Here is a 26,236-nt window from a genome sequence, read left to right as displayed (position 1 = left end):
CATGTTTTTGTGGCTTCTGGTTATCAATGTGATTCTGAGTTCTTTCGAAAGGGAGAGGCTGATGGCCTTTCTTATGCAGAAGCTGGAAAAAGTCTAGCACTAAGCTTGATCTACTGATATTACCACTCTATTCAGAAGATAGTGTGTAGGGGAACTCCACAGAGGGGCTTTTAACCCATATTTTGTGTCTTCTGGCTATTAGAGCGATTCTGAAGTCTTTCGAGAGAGCGAGGGTGAAGGTCGTTACCTAAGCGGATGTCATCAAGGTAAGTGGCTGATTCTTCACTACTATTGCCGACCTCATTCAGGGGATTTTGAGGAAGCTGTCTGTGTTGGCAAAGGCCAACGTACTTGCCACTGACCCCATAAAGACTGAGCTGGTTTATCTGGAGGCAAAAGCTGGATTTATCCATTGGACCTCTTCCGTATGGGGTAGAGCTGCAGCTTTCTCTGGAAGCCAAATATCGGGGAGTGATTTTGACCAGAAGTTTTTTTTTTTTGGTTTAAGTGGCAGTCTGCCATTAGACTCACTTAGACGTTTTCGTCCATTGTGATACCACAGGAACAAAAGAAGGAAAATGTCTTTTAGTTCCTACTGTTTATGTTACAATGAACATAAACCCTGCATTTTCCCTACCTATGTGTCAACCCCTAATATTAATACACAAAACTCCCAAATACCAATAACTTGACGTTTAGTTAGATTTGCCAATCTAACTAAATGCATTTTGCTTTAAAACCATACTTGTCATAATTAGACTTCCGCAAAACTTTACAAGGCAACTCGCTTTTTTCGCTTGTAATCTTTGCACTGGTAAGATCCAACTTTGTAAATAAATCCAAAGTTTTGAATTCCATCCTCACTTGTTTGTTTTTACTCCATTGGTTTTCTTCCTATATAATACTTGGAAATACACTCTCCACTACTTCTTGCGGAGACCATAAGGTCTATCACCAACAACAATTCTTGGACTTTGTGATTGGCTCATGAGACGTTCCTATATCTCCTGCAGATCGATTCCAATTTTGTATACACAATCATTTTATGGTCCTTCGAACCGGATACACAAACCTGCGTACATATTTGGAGGACTCTCTGGGATTTCAATTCCGCCGTTTCAACTCAACAGCATTGGAAGAAAACAGGTTGGTTAACTTTGCTTTTTTGTGTCCCTAGTCATTCATATAACAAGTGTGATAGAGTGAGTTTGGAAGTCCATGTGCTTAGTTAAGAAAGGGCGAAATACGTCACATGTGCTTTGGGAAATTATATTTATGTAGAAAAGAAAGGAATTATATCTATTTAAAAAGGCTGTGACTACAAAAGGAGAGAGAACGACGTGTTTTTTGAATGCACTGAATAAACTATAAGTCATTTCCGCCACGTGCCATCAAGAACAGATTAAGTCCACAAAACAGTGTTCACGGTAGAAGAATAGAAGGCTGGTTGAAAACTAATAGGTTAATGTCGAATTGCCTGGTGAGTTTCTTGTTTATAACAGTTCAGGACGGCAGAGACCTACTGAAATATGTAATTATTGTTTGCCGAAGCAATTAAAAGTGTGTAAATACGGTGGGCTTATTTTTCTACACGTGATGCCAGAGTTTGTATTTTTAGTCAGTAGCCAATGCGAAAAACATTGTGCACTGTAATATGCAGCATATGTATGCATGAATGTTGTATTTTTTTGCAGCTTTTTATATGTTCCATGACTTTCTCCCCTCCCCCAAATCTTGATATCAATCCATTTGCTTGCATTTTTATTGTAATCGTTCTCATCCCGCCATCTCAGTAGTTTCTAAATTTCCTGTAGCAACAGCACACCAGCTCCCATCCTCCCCTCTACTCCTTTGTACTTAGCACCATACTCCCATCTCACCTACTCCCCGCTCCATATTAGACGTGCACTTCTATTTTATATTGGAATCAATTTCATTGTGTTTCATATTCTCGAGAGTAGGAGAAATAAGAGAATAACTCTCTTTGGATTTATCGTCCCAATTGATTTCTTTTGCTTGGCAGTGGTCTTGCTTCCACTCATTACTTCAGTAGAAACTATATGTCAGTGCGGACAACTCGTACCACAGGGGTACAATTGTTTGATGACACCACTTCTGATCGGTATTACTAGTGCAGGCACATATCACTGTGACATAGATTCCATACGATTGCTGCTTTATATCTTTTCTATAACATCTCTTTGTGACAATTGGTATTGCAATAGACGGGAATGCTATTTACTATTCGAGATGAGTACTTTCCGAAGTAATAGTTCCAACACAGGCTTGGAAGTCCCAACAATATCTTAATCCCATCACCGTTGTGAACTGCCGTGAGGTTGTTTGTAATCGGAGCTCTCATTCTCTTGAGTGGAATTTCAAGCCATACCTCAACCCACATACAGAGAGTCTTCGTTTTTGTTTTGTTTTTCACTGCGCCTTCATTCTCTCATCCATTTCGGGGTCATTGAACTTTGAATATAAATTTCTTGTATCAGCTGTCTTATGACGTCATGACTTTACATAGGCCTGGCGTGTATTCTACAGTGGTTCTTTGTCTAGAAATTCGTAGCGATATTATGAGCTGTTGATATACGTAAGTTCAATTTCCTCGGATGTCCAGATACCAGTATTTGTTTCACATTAAGTAAATGCTGATACTAAATTGAATTAAATTAAATGAAATTATTTGGGTTTTAGGAACTCATTTGGATCGAATTCTAGAAAGGTTTTTTTGGTTGTGGTACATATCGAAGTTTTGCATTTAGTTTCTTCGAAAAGGGTCTCATTGGGAGGTCTATGTTTTCGGACAGGATATTTTTGTCTCCCGGTCTCTAATAGATATTTTTCTATTGGGCTCTTGGGTCATATATATTACGATTCTTGTCCTTCTTTCTATGCTTTGATAGGAGGGTTTTTGCGGTACTCTAAATTCTTGACCCACCAGTCTAGCCCATATTAATCTCGCGCCCATATCACATCGGTCCTTATTGCCACCATGTCTTTGGATAGATTTATACGACTTTCAGATAGACTGGTCGAATTTGAGGCAAATTTGAATGATAAGCGGACCCAATTAACGTCTAGGTTTGTCATTGAGACCCATAAAGACGAAGTCAAAGATATCTGGGAAAGATTAAGGGCCTCATATGAAGAGTGCCTTTCCGACTTCGAAATTGAGGCTGTCGAGGAGGCTCAGACTGATGCTAAGACATCTAAAGGAAACGAAGATATCGCTTCCGAGATAGAGACCGTGAAGTTCAAATTTAGGAATGCTTTTGATACATACTGTCGCTGTGTTGCGCACTTAGGAGAATTGCTTCAGGAGATGCCCGCTCCTCGCACCGATCCCACTTCAATTCCAATTCAACAACCAGGTTTTAAGCTTCCACCCTGTGAGGTCCCAGTCTTCGGCGGTGATTATCCAGCTTGGCCTACCTTCCGAGATATGTTCACCGCTATATGTATTAAGAACCCAAGGCTCACCCCAGTTGAAAGATTGTTCCATCTCAATCAACGAACGAAAGGGGAGCCAAATGACATCGTAAAAAAGGTGCCTTTGACTAACGAGAACTTTTCTATTGCTTGGAAGAACCTGTGTGCCCGATACGAGAACAAAAGAGTCTTAGTGAATATCCAACTAAAGACTCTCTTCAATTTACCTTTGATTCAGACCGAAACGGGTACTGCCCTGAAGAATTTGCAAAGAGATATCAATGGTTGCATTTCTTTGTTGAAGCTCTATGCTATAGATGTTGAGAGTTGGGACCCTATTTTTGTCTTTATATGTTCTAATCGGCTCCCAGATGTTACTCTTACGCTCTGGGAGCAATCTCTTCTTGATAAGACGGTGATACCAAGATGGTCTGATTTTGATTTGTTTTTGACGAATCGTCACCGAACACTTGAATCTGTATCGGAGATCCGCAGAAAGGAGTCAGCTTGCTCCAGTCCAAGGCAAGTGTCCGATAAGTCCAATCCGAGAGATGGTAACAAAGCCATTAAGACGTTTCAGAATAAGGTGACACTGTCGAACTGTCGACTGTGCACAGGTGAAAGCCACGTGATTCGGAAATGTCCTAAATTTCTGGAGATGACTCAGAATCAGAGATTGAATGAGATAAAGAGAAACAATCTCTGCCTCAATTGCTTCTCTAAAGTGCACTCCGTGAAAAATTGCTCAAGCAAGTTTTCCTGTTACAAATGTGGCAAACGCCACAATACGCTACTTCATCGGGAACAAGATTCTACAATTCCTACCCAATCCAACTCGAATATTGCTTCCAATCCTTCGCCATCTCCGAACAATACCAATGCAGTCCATATACAGTCCACTAACACCGGAGGTGGAATTATACAGAGCTGCTTTTCCAGCCAGTCTAAGGCCGTTCTTCTTGGCACAGCTTTGGTCACGGTGTGCCACAATGGTTTGCAGTACCTTGCTAGGGCTTTAGTGGATTCAGGATCTGAGGGCACCTTTGTTTCTGAGAAACTGTTCCATAACCTGAAACTCCCGTTCAAACGGGCCTGTGCTGAGATTTTAGGATTGAACAATACTACTTCCGCTTCCGTCCAAAGGGAATGTTCATTCGTATTAGGTTCGAGTAAAGATGAGAGTTTTCGATTCACTGCGGCGGCACTTGTCGTACCTCATTTGTCAGGGAGGCTTCCGTCAAGAACTATTGACCCTGAATCAATTTCCGACTTGCCAGATATTCCGTTGGCTGATCCTAGGTTCTATGAGAGCTCGAAGATTGATATTTTGATAGGAGGTGATCTATTCCCCTTCATTATGCTTCCTGGCGTAAGGCATGGAATTTGCGGTTCATTATTGGCACAGGAAACAGTGTTTGGATGGATCCTTACAGGACCAGTTCCTGCGGAACCCAAACACATATCCAAGATTGTTTCCTATTTTTGCGAAATCTCCTTAAATGAGGAGATTTCACGTTTCTGGGAGGTGGAGGACCTTCCTCGAAAGACATTCCTATCCCCTGCCGATCAATTTTGCGAGGATTTGTACGTTGCAACGACTAAAAGGAACTGCGAAGGGAGGTATATAGTAACCCTTCCGTTCAGGGAAGAGTTCCAAAGGGAGACAGTTTTGGGTCCTTCCAGAAATAGTGCCTTGGCACAGTTTCATCGGAATGAAGCCCGGCTTATTCGAAATCCACACTTCAAGGCAGAGTATGACAAAGTCCTTTTAGATTACATTTCCTTAGGGCATATGACTGAGGTATTTCCCCGAGACGAATCTGATTGTTCCAGACATTATTATCTGCCACATCACGCCGTAGTGAAACCGGATAGTACGACTACGAAGGTCCGGGTAGTCTTCAATGCTTCTTCTCCTACATCTAGAGGTTCTAGTTTGAACGAGGTTTTACACGCTGGTCCTGTGCTGCAACAGGACCTCGTCGTGCTTATACTGCGGTGGAGATTTTATCGCTACGTCTTTAATGGAGACATAACGAAAATGTATAGACAGATTTTGGTCACTCCCGAGCAACGACCATATCAACGTATACTATTTCGGCAGAATCCTGATGGGCATATTCGAGAGTTCGAACTCAATACTGTGACCTTTGGGGTCAATTGCGCCCCTTTTTTGGCAATTCGAACTATTAGGCAATTGGCAGACGATATACGTTCATTATACCCACTTGGGTCTGAAATCCTACGAAATTCCATGTATGTTGACGACGCTTTGGCGGGTGCCCACAGTATTCAGGACGCTATTGACTCCAGAATCCAGTTAATGAAGGCTTTGCAATCGGCGGGGTTCTCTATGAGAAAATGGACCTCTAATTCGAGAGAAATCCTCTCAGATCTTCCATCTGATCAGCTTCTTTATGAAGATTTCCTTGAGTTCGATAATCGCTCTACAACGAAGACGTTAGGGATACGTTGGAATGCATCATTGGATGCATTCTTCTTTACTGCAACGCCATTTCCTAGCAACTGCAGGTATACAAAGAGGGAAGTGCTTTCACAGATCTCCAGGCTTTTTGATCCGGCCGGCTGGCTTGCTCCATGTGTTGTGACGGCCAAACTGATAATGCAGAACATTTGGGCTGAAGGTACCAAATGGGATGACGAGATTTCTCCAGAGTCATTACCTAGATGGAAGTCGTTTCAGCACGCCTATCCCTCTATTAATAACATACAGGTTCCAAGATGGGTCGGTTTTAGTCCACAGTGTACCGTTCAGTTCCATGGTTTCAGTGACGCTTCGGAAAAGGCGTACGCTGCTGCTATCTATGTCCGTATAAGTGATGGCCAGTCCAATTTCGTCCATTTAGTTTCATGTAAAACTAAGGTGGCGCCACTGAAATCTATCTCAATTCCTAGACTCGAGCTATGTGGGGCTACACTTTTATCAGAAATGCTGGATCATTTGATTCCAGAGCTACCGATTCAGAATTATACAATTTTCTGCTGGACCGATTCGACGATTGTTTTGTCGTGGCTGGCAAAACCTCCAAGTTGTTGGTCTACATTTGTAGCCAACAGAGTATCGAAGATCACTCAGGTCGTGAGCCCATCAAACTGGTATCATGTGAGGTCAGAGCACAATCCTGCTGACTTGGCAAGCCGCGGTGCCCACCCAGAGGAGATTGCGACCAACCAGATGTGGTGGCATGGTCCTCCATGGTTGAGTGACCCTGGGGAGAGCTGGCCAACTCTTGAAGATTATCCGAAGGACACGATTGAAATCGAAAGAAAGAGTGTGCAAGTGCATTTTTCCTACTTCAGCCAATTTGAAGATGTCCTCGAAAGATTTTCCTCATTTGCAAGGGCAGTCCGAGTTATGGCATATGTTTATCGTTTTTTCTACCGCACTCATCCAAATTTTAGGTCTAGTTTCAACCGAAAGGACAAGAACATATACACTTCCGAGGTTAAACTAGTTCGAAATCGACTTATTTTGATGACGCAGAAGGCCTTTTTCCCAAACGAATATCTAGCCCTATCTTCTAAGAAACAGATTCCTTCTGGAAGTTCCATTTTGAATTTGAATCCATTCCTTGATGTGGAGGGCATCATAAGAATAAGCGGTAGACTTGTCTCATCTCCAGCTTTGTCCTATGACGAGAAACACCCAATCATCCTTCCGTATAATTGTCAATACTCTCGGTTGTTGGTGAAATTCATTCATGAGATTTCGATTCACGGAGGTAATCAACTAGTCCTTAGGCTTATTCGTTCACAATTCTGGATTGTAAGAGCTAAGAACCTGATAAAGACTACGATCAATAAGTGTAAGCCATGCATTGTGTACAAGCACAGACTTCAGGAGCAAATAATGTCCGCATTGCCCCCCGAAAGATCCGAATTTTCTAGACCATTCACTCACACAGGGGTGGATTTTGCAGGACCCTTTGACATAAAGTATTATGCCAGCCGATCCTGCCGCATTACTAAAGGGTACGCTTGCTTGTTCGTATGCTTTTCTACGAAAGCAATTCACCTCGAAGGAACATCAGATCTATCCACTAATACGTTCCTAGCTGCATTTGACAGATTTGTTTCCAGAAGAGGTTGTCCTCTCCACATCCATTCTGATAACGGTACCAATTTCGTGGGTGCCTCGAAAGTTATTGCCAAGAATTTCTTCCTGACCACCCAGCAAGCTGTCGAGTCCAACTATGCCCATCAGAATATTTCATGGCATTTTATTCCACCTGGAGCCCCGCACATGGGGGGACTATGGGAAGCTGGGGTAAAAAGTTTCAAGTCCCACTTTCGTAAAATGGCTGGGAATTTCAAGCATACATTTGAAGAATTTCAAACATTACTTTCCAGAATCGAGGCTTGCTTAAACTCCCGCCCATTATGTCCTCTATCCGAAGATCCATCCATTCTTTCCGCACTTACTCCGGGTCATTTCTTGATAGGGGCTCCTATCTTAACGCCAATAGATCCAAATATTCAGGAATCTCCTAGGTCACTTATCAATAGATGGCAGCGTTTGAAAGTTATTCACCAACACTTTTGTACTCGTTGGAAAGAGGAGTACCTCAAAGAGTTACATAAACGAAATAAGTGGAAAAAGCCCTCCGAAAACTTAAGTGAGAATATGTTGGTCGTAGTAAAAGAAGAAAATATGCCACCTAACGCCTGGCGATTAGGAAGAGTCATAAAAGTTCATCCTGGCAATGATGGTCGCGTCCGTGTAGCCGACCTTTTAACAGAGAAAGGCGCTATTACAAGACCAATTACCAAACTCGTGGTTATAAACAGCGATCCATCTTCCTGATTCCCTTTTCGTTCACATGCCTATTTACTTTAAAAATATACAACATGACGACAACATAATCGATTATGATTTATCTTAGCTCAATATGCGTGACCATCCAAAACCAAATCACTCATCGACGAAAGGAAACCGATCATATGTGTGTAGAGTATGCAGACACCCCCATGCATTACGTAAGTGTAAGAGATTCCTAGAGATGAATACCACCAAGCGCCTCCAGGTTGTGGATATGTATGGGTACTGTAAGAACTGCCTAGCTCACACCCACTCTCAAGGGAGATGTTTTACCACAACTGGGTGTCGATACTGTCATCAAAAACACCATTCTTTACTCCATCTACATCCCAGGCTTCAGCAAGATAGTGAGGCACTGCATAGACATAGACAAAGCACAGAATCTACACATCAGAACCGTTCCTCGAGATCACGATCAAATAATCCAAATCCAATTCCACACAAGTCCAAACCGGAAATTAAATCTGCTTCTGGGTCCCAAGCTAAATCATCCACTGTATCCTTGTCGACAATCCTCAAACAAAATATAATTACTTTGCTACCCACAGCAATTGTCCAAATAAAATTCTCTAAGGAAATTATTAAAGTCCGATGTATTTTGGATTCCGGGTCTAAATACAGTCGTATATCTATGAAAATCGTCAATCAGCTACGGCTAAATACATATAGCCTTAATGAGGAAACCGCTTGTCCAATCACATTAACATCCGTATATGATCCCGATATAAATTTCGAAGTTACTCTCCGTGTAAGCAGCCGTATCTCCATCCATACGCCAGAAAGGTCATTGCCCAGTTCCTACAAAACAAACTTTAATAATGTTATGCTGGCCGATGCTAAATTCTACAGGTCTTCTCCTGTTGACATCATCTTGGGTGTAGACATTTACTCACGCGTTATTTGTGAGGGCATCTTAAGCCGGCCAGGTTTACCGACTGCACAAAACACTATTTTTGGGTGGGCTATCTATGGTAATTGCTCGATTTGAATACACTCTAGTCCGAAATATCCAAGACTCACTCTTAACCATTAAAGTCTTATTACATTTTGAAACTAATGACACAAGGACATTTAGCAAAGTATTAACCACCTATTCTGAATATATAAACCTATTATTAATCTCATACCCCTATCAATCTATATATACTATTAGATTCTTAGTACATAATATTGTATATAACTAATGAAGAATTGAATTTGTATAAATGAATTAACTGAAGGCAAGTCTAAGTATGTCATGCATGTGGAGAAATTTTATTGCAGGATACTGCAAGAGGGGGCGGAATGTTTATGTTACAATGAACATAAACCCTGCATTTTCCCTACCTATGTGTCAACCCCTAATATTAATACACAAAACTCCCAAATACCAATAACTTGACGTTTAGTTAGATTTGCCAATCTAACTAAATGCATTTTGCTTTAAAACCATACTTGTCATAATTAGACTTCCGCAAAACTTTACAAGGCAACTCGCTTTTTTCGCTTGTAATCTTTGCACTGGTAAGATCCAACTTTGTAAATAAATCCAAAGTTTTGAATTCCATCCTCACTTGTTTGTTTTTACTCCATTGGTTTTCTTCCTATATAATACTTGGAAATACACTCTCCACTACTTCTTGCGGAGACCATAAAGTCTATCACCAACAACAATTCTTGGACTTTGTGATTGGCTCATGAGACGTTCCTATATCTCCTGCAGATCGATTCCAATTTTGTATACACAATCACCTACCCTTCATCCAAATCGCTTTAAAAAGCCCAACCACTTGCGAATGTTCAAATTCGTTAAATCAGACATGTTCTCAAAGAAATGATACTCTAAAGTGGACCTTCTTCTGACTGCCAGTGCATAAGATGGTGTCATCCTTAGTGCGGTTGAGATGCATAATCATGCCATCCTTTGGATACGGTTGAGTATTGAAGCGCCGTCCACCAGAACACAACACCATATAGCAATGCATGACGCGCGGTCTAAACCTCCATTTTTTGATCAAAAACCAATCTGGAAAATTAATATCGAGAAAAGGTCGATAAGTGAATGCATTAACTCTGCAAATGCAAATTTGTTCCATTAAAGAACAGGTGAAAACTTCTCACATATCCATGATTGCTATCCAATTCAAGTTTAAGCTCAATGATAAAGTTCCTTTTTTATAACCGAGTCCGAACGGCGTGCCGCAGTACTTTTTTTGGGGAGAAGATTTTACATGGCTGGAATATCATGTTTCAAACGGCATAATTCCTCACAAATGTCTCCAGTATTAGGAAAAGATGATCACTGCGAAATTTTTTTTCTGATGTACCCGCCAGAATTCGAACCGCCACCATTTTGCTCTCATGTGCAAGAAGGAGTGCCCCGATAGAAGTGCTGTGTAACGAATTTTTGCCCCTGACAGAGAAAGTCAGAAACCTGGCGCTCCTCAAACTTTAGGCACTCAGGCAGAACAGATGCGACGGAACAGCCTTAAAAAAAACCCCCAATTCCAATCTTACTCTTGGAAGATTCAGTCAGCCCTGCCGCAGCGGATACTGCAGTTAGTATACAACGGCGTGCAATATAATTGGAACAGGTATTAAAGAGGCGCGTACAATCCGCTGAGCCTTCTGGATGGACTATGGCTTCCAAAAATATATATCACAATCCTGTGAAAAGGGAAAGATTGGCACTGACAAAAGTAAGGAGCCTCTTGCGGCAAAGTAGCCAGAAGGTACAACGAAGGTGGTGCAGTCGCCTATATCAGCAGTGAATCTATTGTACAGTCCCTAATAAGTGATCTGATTAATGAGCAGATTCTGTAATAGGAGTTGAACCCTGGAGAGGCTTTAGCCCAGTAAATCATACAGTGGGTATATCTTGATGTTGCAGCTGGACACTGCCCATGTCCTCGGATATCACATAGTTCCACTTAGAGAAGAGAAGTAATTTTTATTCCTTACTAAGGCGATGTCCTTCATCAAAGGATACGGCAACAAATGGGAGAACTTCCACAGAGGCAAGAAGGGCGAAGGAACTCTTGTTGTGGTGTACACTGCCCAAGTTGTGAAGTTTGTCTAACACTGAATTCATGGCATTCTACATATACAAGGATCTCTTTCTCAAGAGTGAGAAGAAATTAAGGGCAGATGGCGCTGCAAGCACAGAGGGAGCCTTAGACGACATTATCACTAAATGCCAAAAGCCGTTTTACTGGAAGATTAATGAATATATCCTCTAACCAGGTTATACGCCGATATTGGAAGTCATGTCATTGGCGTGCAAAATTTCAGCCCAATCGGATAATTATGGCCGGTCTATGGGCTTAAACTTCTACTAGAAACGGAATTGGAAGTGTCACATTCAGGAGCGTACTGAGAAGGTTCACAGATTCTGAGCACTATGTAGACGAGCCGTAGGCTCGAAATGGGGCCTGAATCCGAGGATAGTCCACTGGATCTACAGGAGCGTGATTAGACTAATACTTACTTACGACTCAGTAGTTTGGTGGGCTGCTATGCAGAAAAAGTGCAACATAAGCACCATACAACAGGTTCAGAGAACATGTTGTCCACGCCCACTAGGGCACTGGAGGCTATTCTAAATATTCCACCCATTGACATACAGATTAAGTGTGAGGCAGCCACTGCAGCTATGAGACTTAAGGCTATGGAAGAATGGATTGAGGATGGGAGCAGCTCATACCATAAAAAACCTGGAAGGAAGTAAAGAGGTTTCCGATCGGATGCCAGAGATGAACCTTGAGGTCGAGTGCGAGGCACTGCTGCCATCTGCACAGTCTTGGATTCACGGAATCCTAGTATTGCCATCTGGAAGATCATGTTACACGGATGGATCAAAGCTAGAGGACAGAACGGGCCCTGGGGCTTACATTGAGAACCCAGGGACTGAGATCTATTTTACAATGCCTGACAATAATAGGTCCTGCAGGCGGAGATCCGGGCGATCACGGAATGCGTGAATTGGTGTTGTGCTAACGAGATGACGTCGAGTGTGAACATCTTTACCGACAGGAAAATTGCCATAAATGGAATAACAACCAGGAAGGTTAGGTCACGAACAATCTTGCAGTGTAAGAAGGAGATTCGGTGCCGGTCCATAACGGAGTGAGGGGAAATGAAAATACAGACGATTTGGCGGTGAAGGCCAGAGGACTACCGTCAATAAACTTGGTTAACCCGGAGCCTTTCGGGTCGACGCAAACCGAGTTAAGGGAGTGGGCGACGAATGCGCATGCATTCCTGTGGAACATCAAAACGGTCGGTAGGAAGGCGAAAATGCTTTTGGGGGGATCCAGATCGGTAGAAGACGGGGCTATTACTGAAAGGAAGCAAGAAGGAGGTCAGTATAGCTATTGGTATTATAACGGGACACATAGGACTACGAGCTCACTTATGTAAAATCGGTGCGGCAAGTTATAGCATGCGGTAGGGCATGAGGGGAAGATGATGAGACGTTGGAGCATTTCCTTTGTCATTGCCCGGCTTTCGCGTCCAACAGATACCGGTACTTAAGTGGAGGTACTCAGACATGAACCAACTTAGGGGAGTGGTATTGAATACAATTAAGGATTTTGTATGTAGCACAGAATTCCTAACATAAAATTTTCTTTTTAGAGGTTACTTTATATTGGGTTGCCCAAAAAGTAATTGCGGATTTTTTAAAAGAAAGTAAATGCATTTTTAATAAAACTTAGAATGAACTTTAATCAAATATACTTTTTTTACACTTTTTTTCTAAAGCAAGCTAAAAGTAACAGCTGATAACTGACAGAAGAAAGAATGCAATTACAGAGTCACAAGCTGTGAAAAAATTTGTCAACGCCGACTATATGAAAAATCCGCAATTACTTTTTAGGCAACCCAATAGTTTTTAGAGCGCACAACAAGCCGATTACTGGCTTAGGTGTCTGTCCATGGTGGCATTGGGCTGACTAATATCTGCACCCTCTTTTCTACCTAACCTAACGGCAGATTGACTTATATGGGACTATATCAGGTTATACACCCATGTGGATCATATTAATCAGACTGGTGGAAGTCATTACAGATCACAACGTGCAAAATGTTTGCCCAATCGGCTAACAATTGCGCCTTCTAGGGGCTCCAAATGTCAAATCGGGAGATTGGCTTTTATGGGAGCTATTTCAGATTATGCAGCGACTTGGATCATGCTTGGTACGGTCATGGAACGTTGATGCATACTTAAATCCCATCAGTGTTAGCAGTCTTAAAGAATAAAACTTTTATTACAGGTATATACCCATCTTCAACACACTTCGACCTTATATTACTCACAATGCAAAATCTTCAAAGATTCATGCGAAAAAGAAAACTCTCATTTGCAAAGTATGCTGTCTGTTATAATTAACTTTTCTACCATTGCTCTCTGGTTTGGGTTGAAAATCTATTTTCCAAAATGAATCTCATTTCACGAGAAGCTCTTTACTTATTAATGTTGAAGATTTGTTGCCAAGTTTCCGTAGCCCTATTAAGTCCATGCCTTCAATGTCCCTTTACCCTTTTGCCCATATCCCAATTTTGTTTTTAGCCTATAACTATGAACAGCTTAATTATTTTAAAAGCTTCTTATTGTTGTGCACAGGATGGGTCCAAAGCAAACAAAACAAACAAATGTTGCCCTAAACTTCGGCAAACATAAACTCTAAGTACTAATTAATTTTATGCTGATCATAAAGGCAGAAAAACATTTGAGGCTATTCGGGGCTTTGGCCTTTGACCAAAGTCCTTTGGAAAGTAGCACATATGTGCGTAATAGAGGTTAACAAACAAGCAAACAAACCAACACACACACACACCCACACACACATACAAAGTCATAGACTATTCCATCAATGGTGAGGTTGAAGCTAACATCTTTTGTTTCCCCATTACATATTAATGACCAAAAGAACCGAAGACAATGGCTGAGGCCTGTGTGGTGAGGTGAAGTTACAACCAATGATTTACGATTTGTAGTCTTAAAGATTGACTTAGACTCTAGTCATTGCCTATAATCATGTCATTTGGTTTTTGTCCCTTGGTTGGGGTCAAACACAAGATGTATGACAGTATAAAATGTTTGTGTTCTTGTTTTTGCTTCCAGTTTCCAATGAAAACCATAGTAAAATATCCTAAGTGCCGGGAAAGTACAATAAATGCTACCACTGTCAAGTATTAAGGGAACGAACTTGATGACTTGAGCTTTAGTGCATGTGTGTGCCTGTGTTTTTAGCAAAAAACAAGAGAAAAAATAAAATTTTACTTCATGGTGTCATTTTCTTTGGCATTTCGTGTTTTCTTCTTGGGTCACGTTCAGGGACAAAGTAATTATTTGCCACTAACAGTGGAGCTTAAGGGAAATTTGCATGCATAAGAGAAAAAGGAGATGAAGTGGATTTTAAATGAGACCTTCAAATGAAATGCTGTTCATGCTTTTTTGCATGGGCTATAACTGCGCTATGGTTACTTTTTTATTTGTTTTATAACTTTGGTTCACTTGCCTTAAAAAAGTTGTTTAAGTCTGAATTTGCTGCAGTTGCCAACAAACAGACCAACAGACAGCAGACTGACCAACACCCAAACAGACAAATTAAAGTAAAAATGGCCATAGGTCAAATTAGTTGAATGTGCCACATTTTCAAAAAAGGGCTAATCTTAGAGATATGTATCCCGGTCTAAGCAATACTTGATATGAAATAAACATTGTCTGTGCTGCACTTTTTCGACATCGCCTTTCATCAATTTAGATGGAATACTAATTTTACTTAAGTTTTGCAAATTTTGGCCATGAACATTCCACTAAGGAACAGGGGCAAACTTCTCACATATCAATGAGTGCAGTCCGATTCAAGTTTAAGCTCAATGATAAGGGGCCTCCTTTTAATAGCCGAGTCCGAACGGCGTGCCGCAGTGCGACACCTCTTTGGAGAGAAGTTTTACATGGCATAGTACCATACAAATGTTGTCAGCTTTAGGAGGGGAAAACCATCGCTGAAAATTTTTTTCTAATGGTCTCGCCAGGATTCGAACCCAGGCGTTCAGAGTCATAGGCGGACATGCTAACCTCTGCGCTACGGTGGCCTCCAACTTTACTGAAAATTTGCATTGGTATAAATACGCTGCTGCTGAATCGATGGGTGACTCCCAAGATGATTTATTGGATGTATATGGCCAACGTGAGACCAGTACAGCCCTGGTATGGTGGAATGCCGTAGGAAAGAGGACTCGTGCAAGGGAGTTCGAGAAGGTCCAGAGAATGGGCTGCGTCGGGATCACAGTGGCACTAAGATCCGCAACGCAGGCAGGCCTCGAGATGATGCTGGATATGCAGCCCATTGGGTCCTATATATATTTATATATATATTTGGAACTGCGCCGCCAGGGTCGCACTCAGGCTGAGGGACCTCGTCATGCTGTAGGTGGATGGTTGCGGCCGCAGTTCGATTCTGGGTGTTTTGGATACAGAGGGTTGACTGAGGAGGATCTCCGACTACCTGCCACCAGAGCCGACTGGAGTGAGGACATTCGAGGGACGAATGGAGGGCGAATGGAGGACGAATGAAGGGCGAATGGTGTGCTTGAGGAGGATGAGACCTCGATCTTTTCAGATGGCTTCAAGATGGAGTCAGGGACTAGATTGATGATCTACTCTGATGCACTCAATATCAGTATGTCTCTGAGACTGCCTTGCGAGTGTATGGTTCTTCAGGCAAAGGTCTGTTCCATTGCAGTAGCCCCAAGAGAAATTTTGTTAAGGGGCTTACCGTACGAGAAGTCCAGAGACTGGCCGCAAGAAATTTCCTGGTAAGAGGTTTTTCGCCTTCCAAACTCAGAATTTATTTAGACAGTATGGCGCCACTTAAGGCCTTAGGGTCGAGGATGGTGAGGTCGAGATTCATGGCAGATTGTTTAAAATCCCTGGATAGGCTCCGAGCCCTCGATGTGACGCTGACATGGGTTCCTGGGCATGAGGGGATTCCAGGAAATGAGATGGCGTACGAGTGCCCCAGGTGGGGTTCGTCTGCTCCGTGCGGACCAGTCATCGGTTTTGTCTACGTGTCATTTGTCGAGCTACTGAACACAGTTGAGGGGATGGCCAGGGCGGCGAGGTGGAACACGCTGAATGGTTGCCGAACTACGAAGGCGCTATGGCCAGTCATCGACGGACTGAGATCTGTTTTAGACTGCCTGACCATAATACGGTCCTGCAGGCGGAGATCCGGGCGATCACGGAATGCGTTAGGTGGTGTGGTACTAACGCAAGGACGTCGAATGAGAACATCTTTATACACAGTAAAATGGCGGTAAGGGCAATAACAAGCAGGTTACAGTAGGTTACGAACAGTCTTGCAGTGTTAGAAGGAGATTAACTCCTTCTCTGAGGATGGCACAATTCTATTTGCTATAGAACTGCCGTCGATAAAGTTGGTTTACCCGGAATCTTTCGGTTCGATGAAGTCCGAGTTAAGAGCGTGGGCGACGAATGCGCATGCAACCCTGTGGAACAAGGAAACGGCCGGTAGGACGGCGAAAACCCTTTGGGGGATCCAGATCGTGAGAAGACGATCAGTCTATTACTGAACGTAAGTAAGAAGGAGGTTAATATAGTTATTGGTATCGTTACGGGACACTTAGTACTAAGAGCTCACTTAGGCAAAATCGGTAAGGCAAGTGATGGCATGTGTAGGGCATATGGGGAAGAAGATGAGACGTTGGAGCATTTCTTATGTCATTGCACGGCTTTCGCGTCTAACAGATACCGGCACTTAGGTGGGGACATTGAGTTGTGTGAAGCCTTTCGACATATTTCTTCAATTTGGCCCAGATCGGCCCAGATTTGGATATAGCTGCCATATATACCGATCTCGCAATTTAAGGTCTTGGGCCCCTAAAAGGCGCATTTATTGCCCGATGTCGCCAACATTTCGAAAAGTGAGTTTTGTTAGGCCCTTCGACATCCTTCTTCATTATCGTCCGGATCGGTCCAGATTTGGATATAGCTGCCATACATACCGATCTCTCGATTTATGGTCTTGGGACAATAAAAGGCGCATTTATTGTTCGAATTTGCCGAAATTTGGGACAGTGAGTTGTGTTAGGCTTTTCGGTATTTTTCTGCAATTTGGCCCAAATCGGCCCAGACTTGGATATAGCTGCTATATAGACCGATATCTTGATTTAAACTCTTTGCCCCATAAAAGGCGCATTTATAATCCGATTTCGCTGAAATATGACAGAGTGTCTTATGTTAGGCTTTTCGACATCTGTGTCTATGGATATGGATATGGTTCAGATCGGTTTATTTTTAGATATAGCTACTAAAAAAACCAATATTTTGTTATACACAATTGAACAATGACTTGTTCTTCTTAGTATTTGGTCCAAATCGGAACATATTTCGATATGTTCACCGGCTTTTGATGAAAGGTGGCTTTTGATGAAAGGTGGCTTTTGATGAAAGGTGGTTTTTGATGAAAGGTGGTTTACATATATACCCGATGTGGTGGGTATCCAAAGTTCGGCTCGGCCGAACTTAACGCCTTTTTACTTGTTCAGGAAAATAATAAATTTTATTCAATAAAAATTTTGCAGCAATTTATTTTTCAAATCTAATACCATCAACAATCACTTGTTGCATGAGCGAGGCCATTAAAAATCAATTCCGTTACAAATTTATAAATTTTTGATTGCGCATAAGTAATAAACCACCGGCAACAGTACACCACAACTCACACTGCATTAAGGTTGAGCCTGGTGTTGTGGTTATTTTTAAATTCATAATTTATTAGCAACAAAAATGTAACAATATTGACCAAAGTTTTATGAACTTGAAGTACCTTTGTAAACATGAAAATAACCGCAAAAGCTTTAAAAAAATTATAACAACATTTTGTTTACAATAATAACAATAACACGAAATGCATACACATTTCTTTGAAATCTCAGAGGAGGAGAAGGAAAAAAAACATTGCAAATGTGGGTGTTAAACTCAAAAAAGCAAACATTTTTCATTTGGGGAGACCATGGATAACATAAACATTCTAAAGCTCTAAAAGAACAAAAAAGGGGAAAAAATTAGTATTACTTAAAAGTTTATATGGAATTATCCTACATTGTCCTTTAGCACCAATACACCAAAAGAACAGCAAGGAAAGGTTTTTCTTGCCAAATTTAAGCCGAAATTATTTCTGCCAACAAATAAGAAGCAAAGGAAAACAGGGGACCATAAAGAAAGGAAAAATTAACATAAAACCGTCCAAGTCTGCCTGCCTGCTTGCTTGCTGAGCACCAAGCCTTAAATGTCTGACATTAAAAACAGTCCTGTAGTAAGGAGGGCCACTTGTGCACAAGAGGGTTAATGATATGTATGGGCAAGGGTATCTCAAGCCACTTCCCATTCTTTTCAATACAGTTGTGTTGGAAATAAAATTATGTAAAATACTTGCAACAATAATAACATGGCCTGCATTTAATGGTGAGATCTCAGCCATGACTGCAAAGTGATTCATCGTCTTGCAGAAAAGGCGTAGCGTTTTTAATAAAATTAATTCAAGATGACATAAAAACGCAATAACGAAACCTAACAATGCCCGCCAAAAAGGCCATTGTATGAATCTCAGAGTTTTTCAATGAAATTGAATTTCAAATTTCCATGTCGTTCAAGTCGTTTGAGCGGAAAAAAAAGTTAATTTTCTTATCAGACAGGAGACACTCTTCACATATGGCTGTAATTTTATACTTTAATGGAAGGAGGATATGTATAGGGTTATTATAGAAGAACAATATTTTAAAAAGTTTGAGAAAAATCGACAAAAATGTGGTAGTAGAAATCTTTTAAAATCAATCACTGAAAAATAACTCCTGGAAAATTCGATAACAATTGGACAACAAAAGGAATTTGTACATGCAAATTGCAAACTTTGTCCATGAACATTCCACTAAGAAACAGGGGTAAACTTCTCACATATCAATGAGTGAAGTCCGATTCAAGTTAAAACGCAATGATAAGGGGACCTCCTTTTTATAGCCAAGTTCGAACGGTGTGCCGCAGTGCGACACCTCTTTGGAAAGAAGTTTTACATGGCATAGTACCTCACAAATGTTGCCAGCATTAGGAGGGGAAAACCACCACTGAAAACTTTTAAGCTCAATGATAAGAGGCCTCCTTTTTACAGCCAAGTCCGAACGGTGTGCCGCAGTGCGACACCTCTTCGGAAAGAAGTTTTACATGGCATAGTACCTCACAAATGTTGCCAGCATAAGGAGGGGAAAACCACCACTGAAAATTTTTAAGCTCAATGATAAGAGGCCTCCTTTTTACAGCCAAGTCCGAACGGTGTGCCGCAGTGCGACACCTCTTTGGAGAGAGTTATACATGGCATAGTACCTCACAAATGTTGCCAGCATTTGGAGGGGAAAACCACCGCTGAAAATTTTTTCTGATGGTCTCGCCAGGATTCGAACCTAGGCGTTCAGCGTCATAGACGGACGTGCTAACCTCTGCGCTACGGTGGCCTCCAATTACACTAACATACGGACAGATGGTGAGCGCCTTCTACTTCTGCAGAATGGCATTAAGTTTGGCATTAAGTGGGAAGTCAGCCCGAAGATGACATACTGGATATATATGAAGTACTGGTATGGTGGGAGGCTGTGAAGAAGAGTACACGGACCAAGGAACTTCAAAAAGAACAGATACTGGCCTGCATCGGGATAACAGTGGAGTTGTGATCCACACCCCAGACTGGCTTGGGGATGATGTTGAATTTAAGACCTTTTGATGTTTATACTCAGGGCTGCACCGCCACCGGTTGAGTTTACTTGTCTTGCTTAGAGAAGGCGGATACTGAATGCATGAGGTATGGGTGGGGATGATGTTGAATTTGAGACATTTTGATGTTTATATTCAGGGCTGCACCGCCGCCGGTTGAGTTTACATTGAGAAAACTTGTATTGCTTAGAGAAGGCGGATACTGAATGCAGGAGGTACACTAAGGAGGTTTCAAACTTCCAGTCGCCCTGACCGTTGCGGCGGTGGTTGTTCCTGATTCGCTTTCCCGGAAGGGAGTATTGGTAAGCGCATGCTGTGTGTGAGTTGGATGAAACCTCTGTCTCCTTTGACGGCTCCTGGATGGTGTCAGAATATGGACTGGGTGTTTACTCAGAGACAATTGACATATGTATGTCAATTAGACCGCCGGACGAGTGCAGGATCTTCCAGGAAGAGATCAGTGCCATTACGTGGGTCTCAAAGAAGATACGAAAGATGGTCCTGCCACCTTTGAAACTCAGCAAATAAGTGGACAGTATGGCCGGCCCCAAAGGACCATGTTGTGGAAGGGAGTAGCGGAGTACTTGGGGCCCCGAACGGACTCCCCGCTGATGGTGTTGTGTTGACCTGTTATCCCGGACACATCAGTCTTCCACGGCAAGCAGACCTATGCCTGGTCTTGCATACAGTGAGGACAAAAGTCATGTCCTTATTTTCGTCCCAAACACGAACTGAATTAAAGAAAAAATGTGAGGACAAAAGTTGTGTCCTTGTTTTTGTCCACAACACGAACTTAATTTAATTTGATCTCAATTATAGTATAAAGAAAGTTCAATTGGCAGAAAGTTTTGAAAGGGGGAAAGCGATGGCAATACTCCAACATGGAAACGATGGCAATACCACAACCAAACAACAGTGGTAACACTACGACAGTGGTAACACAACGATCTGCCACGACGATGAGAAGCCTTTTATACTACAACACTGTCGACAGCTGATCGACGTGTGTGAATGGCTGTGTGTGCCCCTCGCCAAGGTATAAAACGGCGTACAAGTAGCCCAGCGAGTCAGTTTGCTGGTGGAGGACTTACAAATAGGAGCTCCGAGGCGGTCAAGCGTTTAAACGCCCGGGAACCAAGACTTTTCTGTTTGTAAATAATCTACTATTGGTCTTGGGTTATTAGAGCCTGCCCGAATAAACACTCCACTGCTCTCATAAGCTCGTGACTGGGGGAAAGTAAAACGTCGGTGGATATCTCCGCTGGTTGTTTTCACACCGTGATAGCCATCGGCTGTGATACAGCTACTGGACCATCGTCGGTTGATCCCCCCCTTTGTCGCCGCTGGTCGGTTTTACACCGCGGTAGCCATCGGCTGTGATACAACTGGGCCATTGTCGGTTGTTCCCCCCGCTGTCGCCGATGGTCGTTTTCGCACCGCGGTCGCCATCGGCTGTGATTCAGCAACTGGACCATTGTCGGTTGATCCCCCCGTTGTCGCCGATGGTCGTTTTCACACCGCAGTCGCAAATCGCCTGTGACAACAAAACTGCGCCTTCGTAGCCATCCCATACCAGCCCCGCTCATCGGCTATATACCACCACAACTCGTCGTGGGAACCCAAACCAGTGTTTTAGTGTTTGTCTCTAAATAAATGTTGTGAGAAGAAAAACAAGTAAAAAGGCGTTAAGTTCGGCCGGGCCGAACTTTGGATACCCACCACCTCGGGTATATATGTAAACCACCTTTCATCAAAATTCGGTGAAAATTTCATACCTTATTTCCCATATCAGTTTTATCTAAATATGTTCCGATTTGGACCAAATACTAATAAGTACACTAGCTATATCTAAAAATAAACCGATCTGAACTATATACGACACGGATGTTGAAAAGCCTAATATAAGTCACTGTGTCAAATTTCAGTGAAATCGGATAATAAATACGACTTTTATGGGCCCAAAACCATAAATAAAGAAATCGGTCTATATGACAGCTATATCCAAATCTGGACCGATTTGGGAAAAGTTGCATAAAAATGTCGAAGAGCCAAACACAAAGCACTGTCCTAAATTTTGGAGAAATCGGACAATAAATGCCTCTTTTATGGGCCCAAAACCTTAAATCGAGAGATCGGTCTATATGGCAGCTATATTCAAATCTGGACCGATATAGACCAAATTGAAGAAATATGTCGAAGAGCCTAATACAACTCACTGTCCCAAATTTCAGCAAAATCGGACAATAAATGTGGCTTTTATGGGCCTAACACCATAAATCGGAGGATCGATCTATATGGCAGCTATATCCAAATCTGGACCGATCTGTGCGATATTGCAGAAGTATATCAAGGGGCTTAACTAAACACACTGTCCCAAATCTCGGCGACATCGGATAATAAATGAGAATTTTATGGGCCCAAAACCATAAATCAAGAAATCGGTCCATATGGCAGCTATATCCAAATTTGAACCGATATGGACCAAATTGAAGAAATATGTCGAGGGGTCTAACACAACTCACTGTCCCAAATTTCACCAAAATCGGACAATAAATGTGGCTTTTATGGGCCTAACACCATAAATCGGAGGATCGATCTATATGGCAGCTATATCCAAATCTGAACCGATCTGAGCCAAATTAACAAAGGATGTCGATGGGCCTTACACAATTCACTGTCCCGAATTTCATCAAAATCGGATAATAAATGTGGCTTTTGTGGGCCTAAGACCCTAAACCGGAGGATCGGTATATATGGCAGCTATATCCAAATCTGAACCGATCTGGGCCAATTTAACGAGGAATGTCGAAGGGCCTAACACAACTCACTGTCCCAAATTTCAGCGAAATCGGATAATAAATGTGGCTTTTATGGGCCTTAGACCCTAAATTGGAGGATCGGTCTATATGGCAGCTATATCCAAATCTGGACCGATCTGAGCCAAATTAACGAAGGATATCGAAGGGCCTAACACAACTAACTGTCCCAAATTTCAGCAAAATCGGATAATAAATGTGGCTTTTATGGGCCTAAAACCCTAAATCGGCGGATCGGTCTATATGGGGGCTATATCAAGATATAGTCCGATATAGCCCATCTTCGAACTTAACCTGCTTATGGACAAAAAAAGAATCTGTGCAAAATTTCAGCTCAATATCTCTATTTTTAAAGACTGTAGCGTGATTTCAACAGACAGACGGACAGACGGACAGACGGACAGACGGACGGACATGGCTAGATCGTCTTAGATTTTTACGCTGATCAAGAATATATATACTTTATAGGGTCGGAAATGGATATTTCGATGTGTTGCAAACGGAATGACAAAATGAATATACCCCCATCCTTCGGTGGTGGGTATAATAACAAAACAAACTCTCTCTCTCTCTCTCACTGGTAAACAAAAATAATTGTTTGTAACGACCCTGGTCCTCCTGAGTTCTACTCCAGCGTGGAACTACTGAACATAGTACAGGAGATAGCCAGAGCAGAGGCGTTGGTGAGGTGGGATAGTGTGGATGAATGTTGGATTCTCAGGATTCTTTGGCCAGTTGTTGACTAGAAGAGGTCGAGGAAGTTCCTGTCCCTTGATAAGGGGTCACTGAGGATCATAACCGAACACTGTGAGGTGGGCCACATGGGCGCCCGCATGAAAGTTCCGCAGAAGTGAGTGTGGGCTTACGCTCCGAGGGAGCACTCGCGTGGTGGCGTCCCTATTCTATTCCCATATTTCTTGGATTTTTCTTATCTAATTTTCATCCAGTCTACGTCTTCGGGACGTAGCGAAGGGGAGACCATAGATGCCACTGTGGCGCAGAGGTTGCCATGTCCGCCTACCTCACCGAAAACCTGGGTTCAAATCCCGGCGTGAGAACATCAGAAACATTTTCAGCAGTGGTTATCCTCTTACTAATGTAGACAACATTTGTGAGGTATCCTGCAATATTAAAACTTCTTTTCTAAGTGGTGTCGCTTAGCGGCACGCCGTTCGTTATTGCCATAAAAAAGGAGTCCCCCTTCCATTGAGCTTAAACTTTAATCGGACTGCACTCATTGATATGAGAGAAGTCTTGCTTTTTTCTTTTCTTCTTTTTATACCCTCCACCATGGGATGGAATATACTAACAACGAGAATTTGTAGTAACCGTTGAGCAGAGTGGACCTGTTTTTATTCCGCTCCTCAAAGAAAAATAACTGTATGTCGTGGCATCTCGTGGCGTACATATCACGCAAAAAATTTAAAGCCTTTCAGGAGTAGGTTCTATATGGACTTCAATGACCCAACATCTGCGCTGGTGGCATCGGACCGTAGTATGTTGTCCGTCCCTCCTATACGTGTTGGTGCCTTGGAACCTGTAGTTGAGAGTAATGCTTCAAGCGCACAACCAGTCGTCAGACTAACAAATGAGGAAGAGACCGATAAACAAGTGGTATTCACAGTTCGTCCACAGCCATTAAGTAAACATCCAGACAGTGCAGGGTCAATGAAACATCGCAGCCGAATCGAGAGATGAGGACATCGGGATTACGGCAATAGTGAGCAAGGGCTTTGCTAAGCTCACAAGAAGACTCAGGTATCCGATCGGAAATCTCTTCCCTTCCTTCCAGGTTTCCTATCGTCGCCTCGATTATACTGCGATGTTATGAGCTGCTCCCATTCTCAATCCATGCTCTCATCGCCTTAAGTCTCATAGCCGTAGTGGCTGCCTCACTCTTAATCTGAATTTCAATGGGTCGGATATCTAGAATAGTCTCCAGTGCCATAGCGGGCGTGCTCCTTATCGCTCCGCCTATGCAAAGACAACATGTTCTCTGAACCTGTTGTTTGGTCCTTATGTTTCACGCCATAGCAGCCCACCAAACTCTGACTCGTAAGTAAGTATTGGTCTAATCAAGCTCCTGTAGAGCCAGTGGACTTTCCTCGGATTTAGGCCCCATTTCGAGCCTACTGCCCGTCTACATAGTGAGCAACATCTGTGAGCCTTCTTAGTACGCTCCTGAATGTGACACTTCCAATTCAGTTTCCTCTCCAAGATCACATCTAAGTATTTGACGTATTCAGATATCGACATCGTTTTATTGAGGCAACGTGGGGCGTTAAATTGGCCCACCTTCGTCTTCCTTGTGAACAGGCATATTTCAGTCTTCTCTGGGTCCAGCCCTGTCATATGCCATATGCAAGACCCTTTTCGGCCCTTCTGCATAGCTCGTTCGGATCCTTACCCCTTAGAAGTATTAAAACATCGTCTGCGTAGCAGACGGGTTCAAATCCCTCAGCATCCGTAACAGGTCATTTATGGTGGTCACCCATAGGAATGACAATGGCAAGTAAGTAAGTCTAAGATGATTTCTCATTCTATTCCATTTCTAACCTCACTCTATCAAAATAGCTTTTAATCCGTGACAAAAATGGAATATTTTGACTTCTTTAACAACATTTTCTTAACCCACTACCATTCACATGTGTATAATTTCAACCATTCACTCACTCACTCATTCACCCTTTGCAACTGACTTCATTTTTTTTGTTTTGTTTTGTTTCATGCTATGCTTATGTTTTCCAACTGTGATGTGATGGTACTTCAAACGGAAATGAAATTAAATAACGGTGTTGTTGCCTTTGTTGCTTTTAAAATAATATGATTAAATTTTGTGCGATAAGTGAGGATTTTTTTTCATAATTAAAATTGTCTTTCTCATCATATGCTAGTGTCACGGCTGTACATCCGACTTCATTTAAGAGAATTTTGTATCATATCTGTGTGGGTGTTTGTTTGTGTGTGTGTGTGCGTTGGTGTGTTTGCGCGTGTTTTGAAAATTTCCATCTTTATGACAGCAAGTGTGGGTTGGTGTGTATGTTGTGTTTGCGGCATTCGCAAAAACGTTTATGTGCTGCCTTCTGTATCTGAGCTATGTTGTCAAAATATTCACTAACTCTTTCTTATATTTCCTTTGGGTAATTTAACTCATCCCCCCCACTACCCTTCTTAACATCCCACTGTGGTGCAATGAAATGAAGAAGTGTGCTTGGTTTTGGTGTGATAAGAAAACCAATATTTTGTCATTGCTTAAGTCTTCAATAAATTACACAGCCGAATGAATGTCAACGCCAAGATTATGATGATAAACATGAGTCTTTTTGAGGGCGATGGATGATAAATGAATTTGTTTGGCATGGGTATGTGTGAGGA

General features: G+C 42.2%; 2 protein-coding genes across 2 annotated transcripts in view; one reads left to right on the top strand and one right to left on the bottom strand.

Annotated features, from left to right (window-relative positions):
- Positions 1-26,236, bottom strand: part of LOC106089588 (metabotropic glutamate receptor 2) — a 492,052-nt gene that overhangs the window by 314,783 nt on the left and 151,033 nt on the right. The window lies entirely within an intron of this gene.
- On the top strand, positions 1,015-9,290 carry LOC131997719 (uncharacterized). The gene is made up of 2 exons (XM_059369117.1): positions 1,015-1,146; positions 8,340-9,290. The coding sequence occupies exon 2, from the start codon at positions 8,346-8,348 to the stop codon at positions 9,261-9,263; it is 918 nt and encodes a 305-aa protein (XP_059225100.1). The 5' UTR covers positions 1,015-1,146; positions 8,340-8,345; the 3' UTR covers positions 9,264-9,290.

Source organism: Stomoxys calcitrans, chromosome 5 (genome assembly GCF_963082655.1).
Source record: "Stomoxys calcitrans chromosome 5, idStoCalc2.1, whole genome shotgun sequence".
Lineage (NCBI taxonomy): Eukaryota > Metazoa > Arthropoda > Insecta > Diptera > Muscidae > Stomoxys > Stomoxys calcitrans.
Note: the sequence above shows the minus strand (reverse complement) of the source record. Positions and strands in the feature narration are given on the sequence as shown.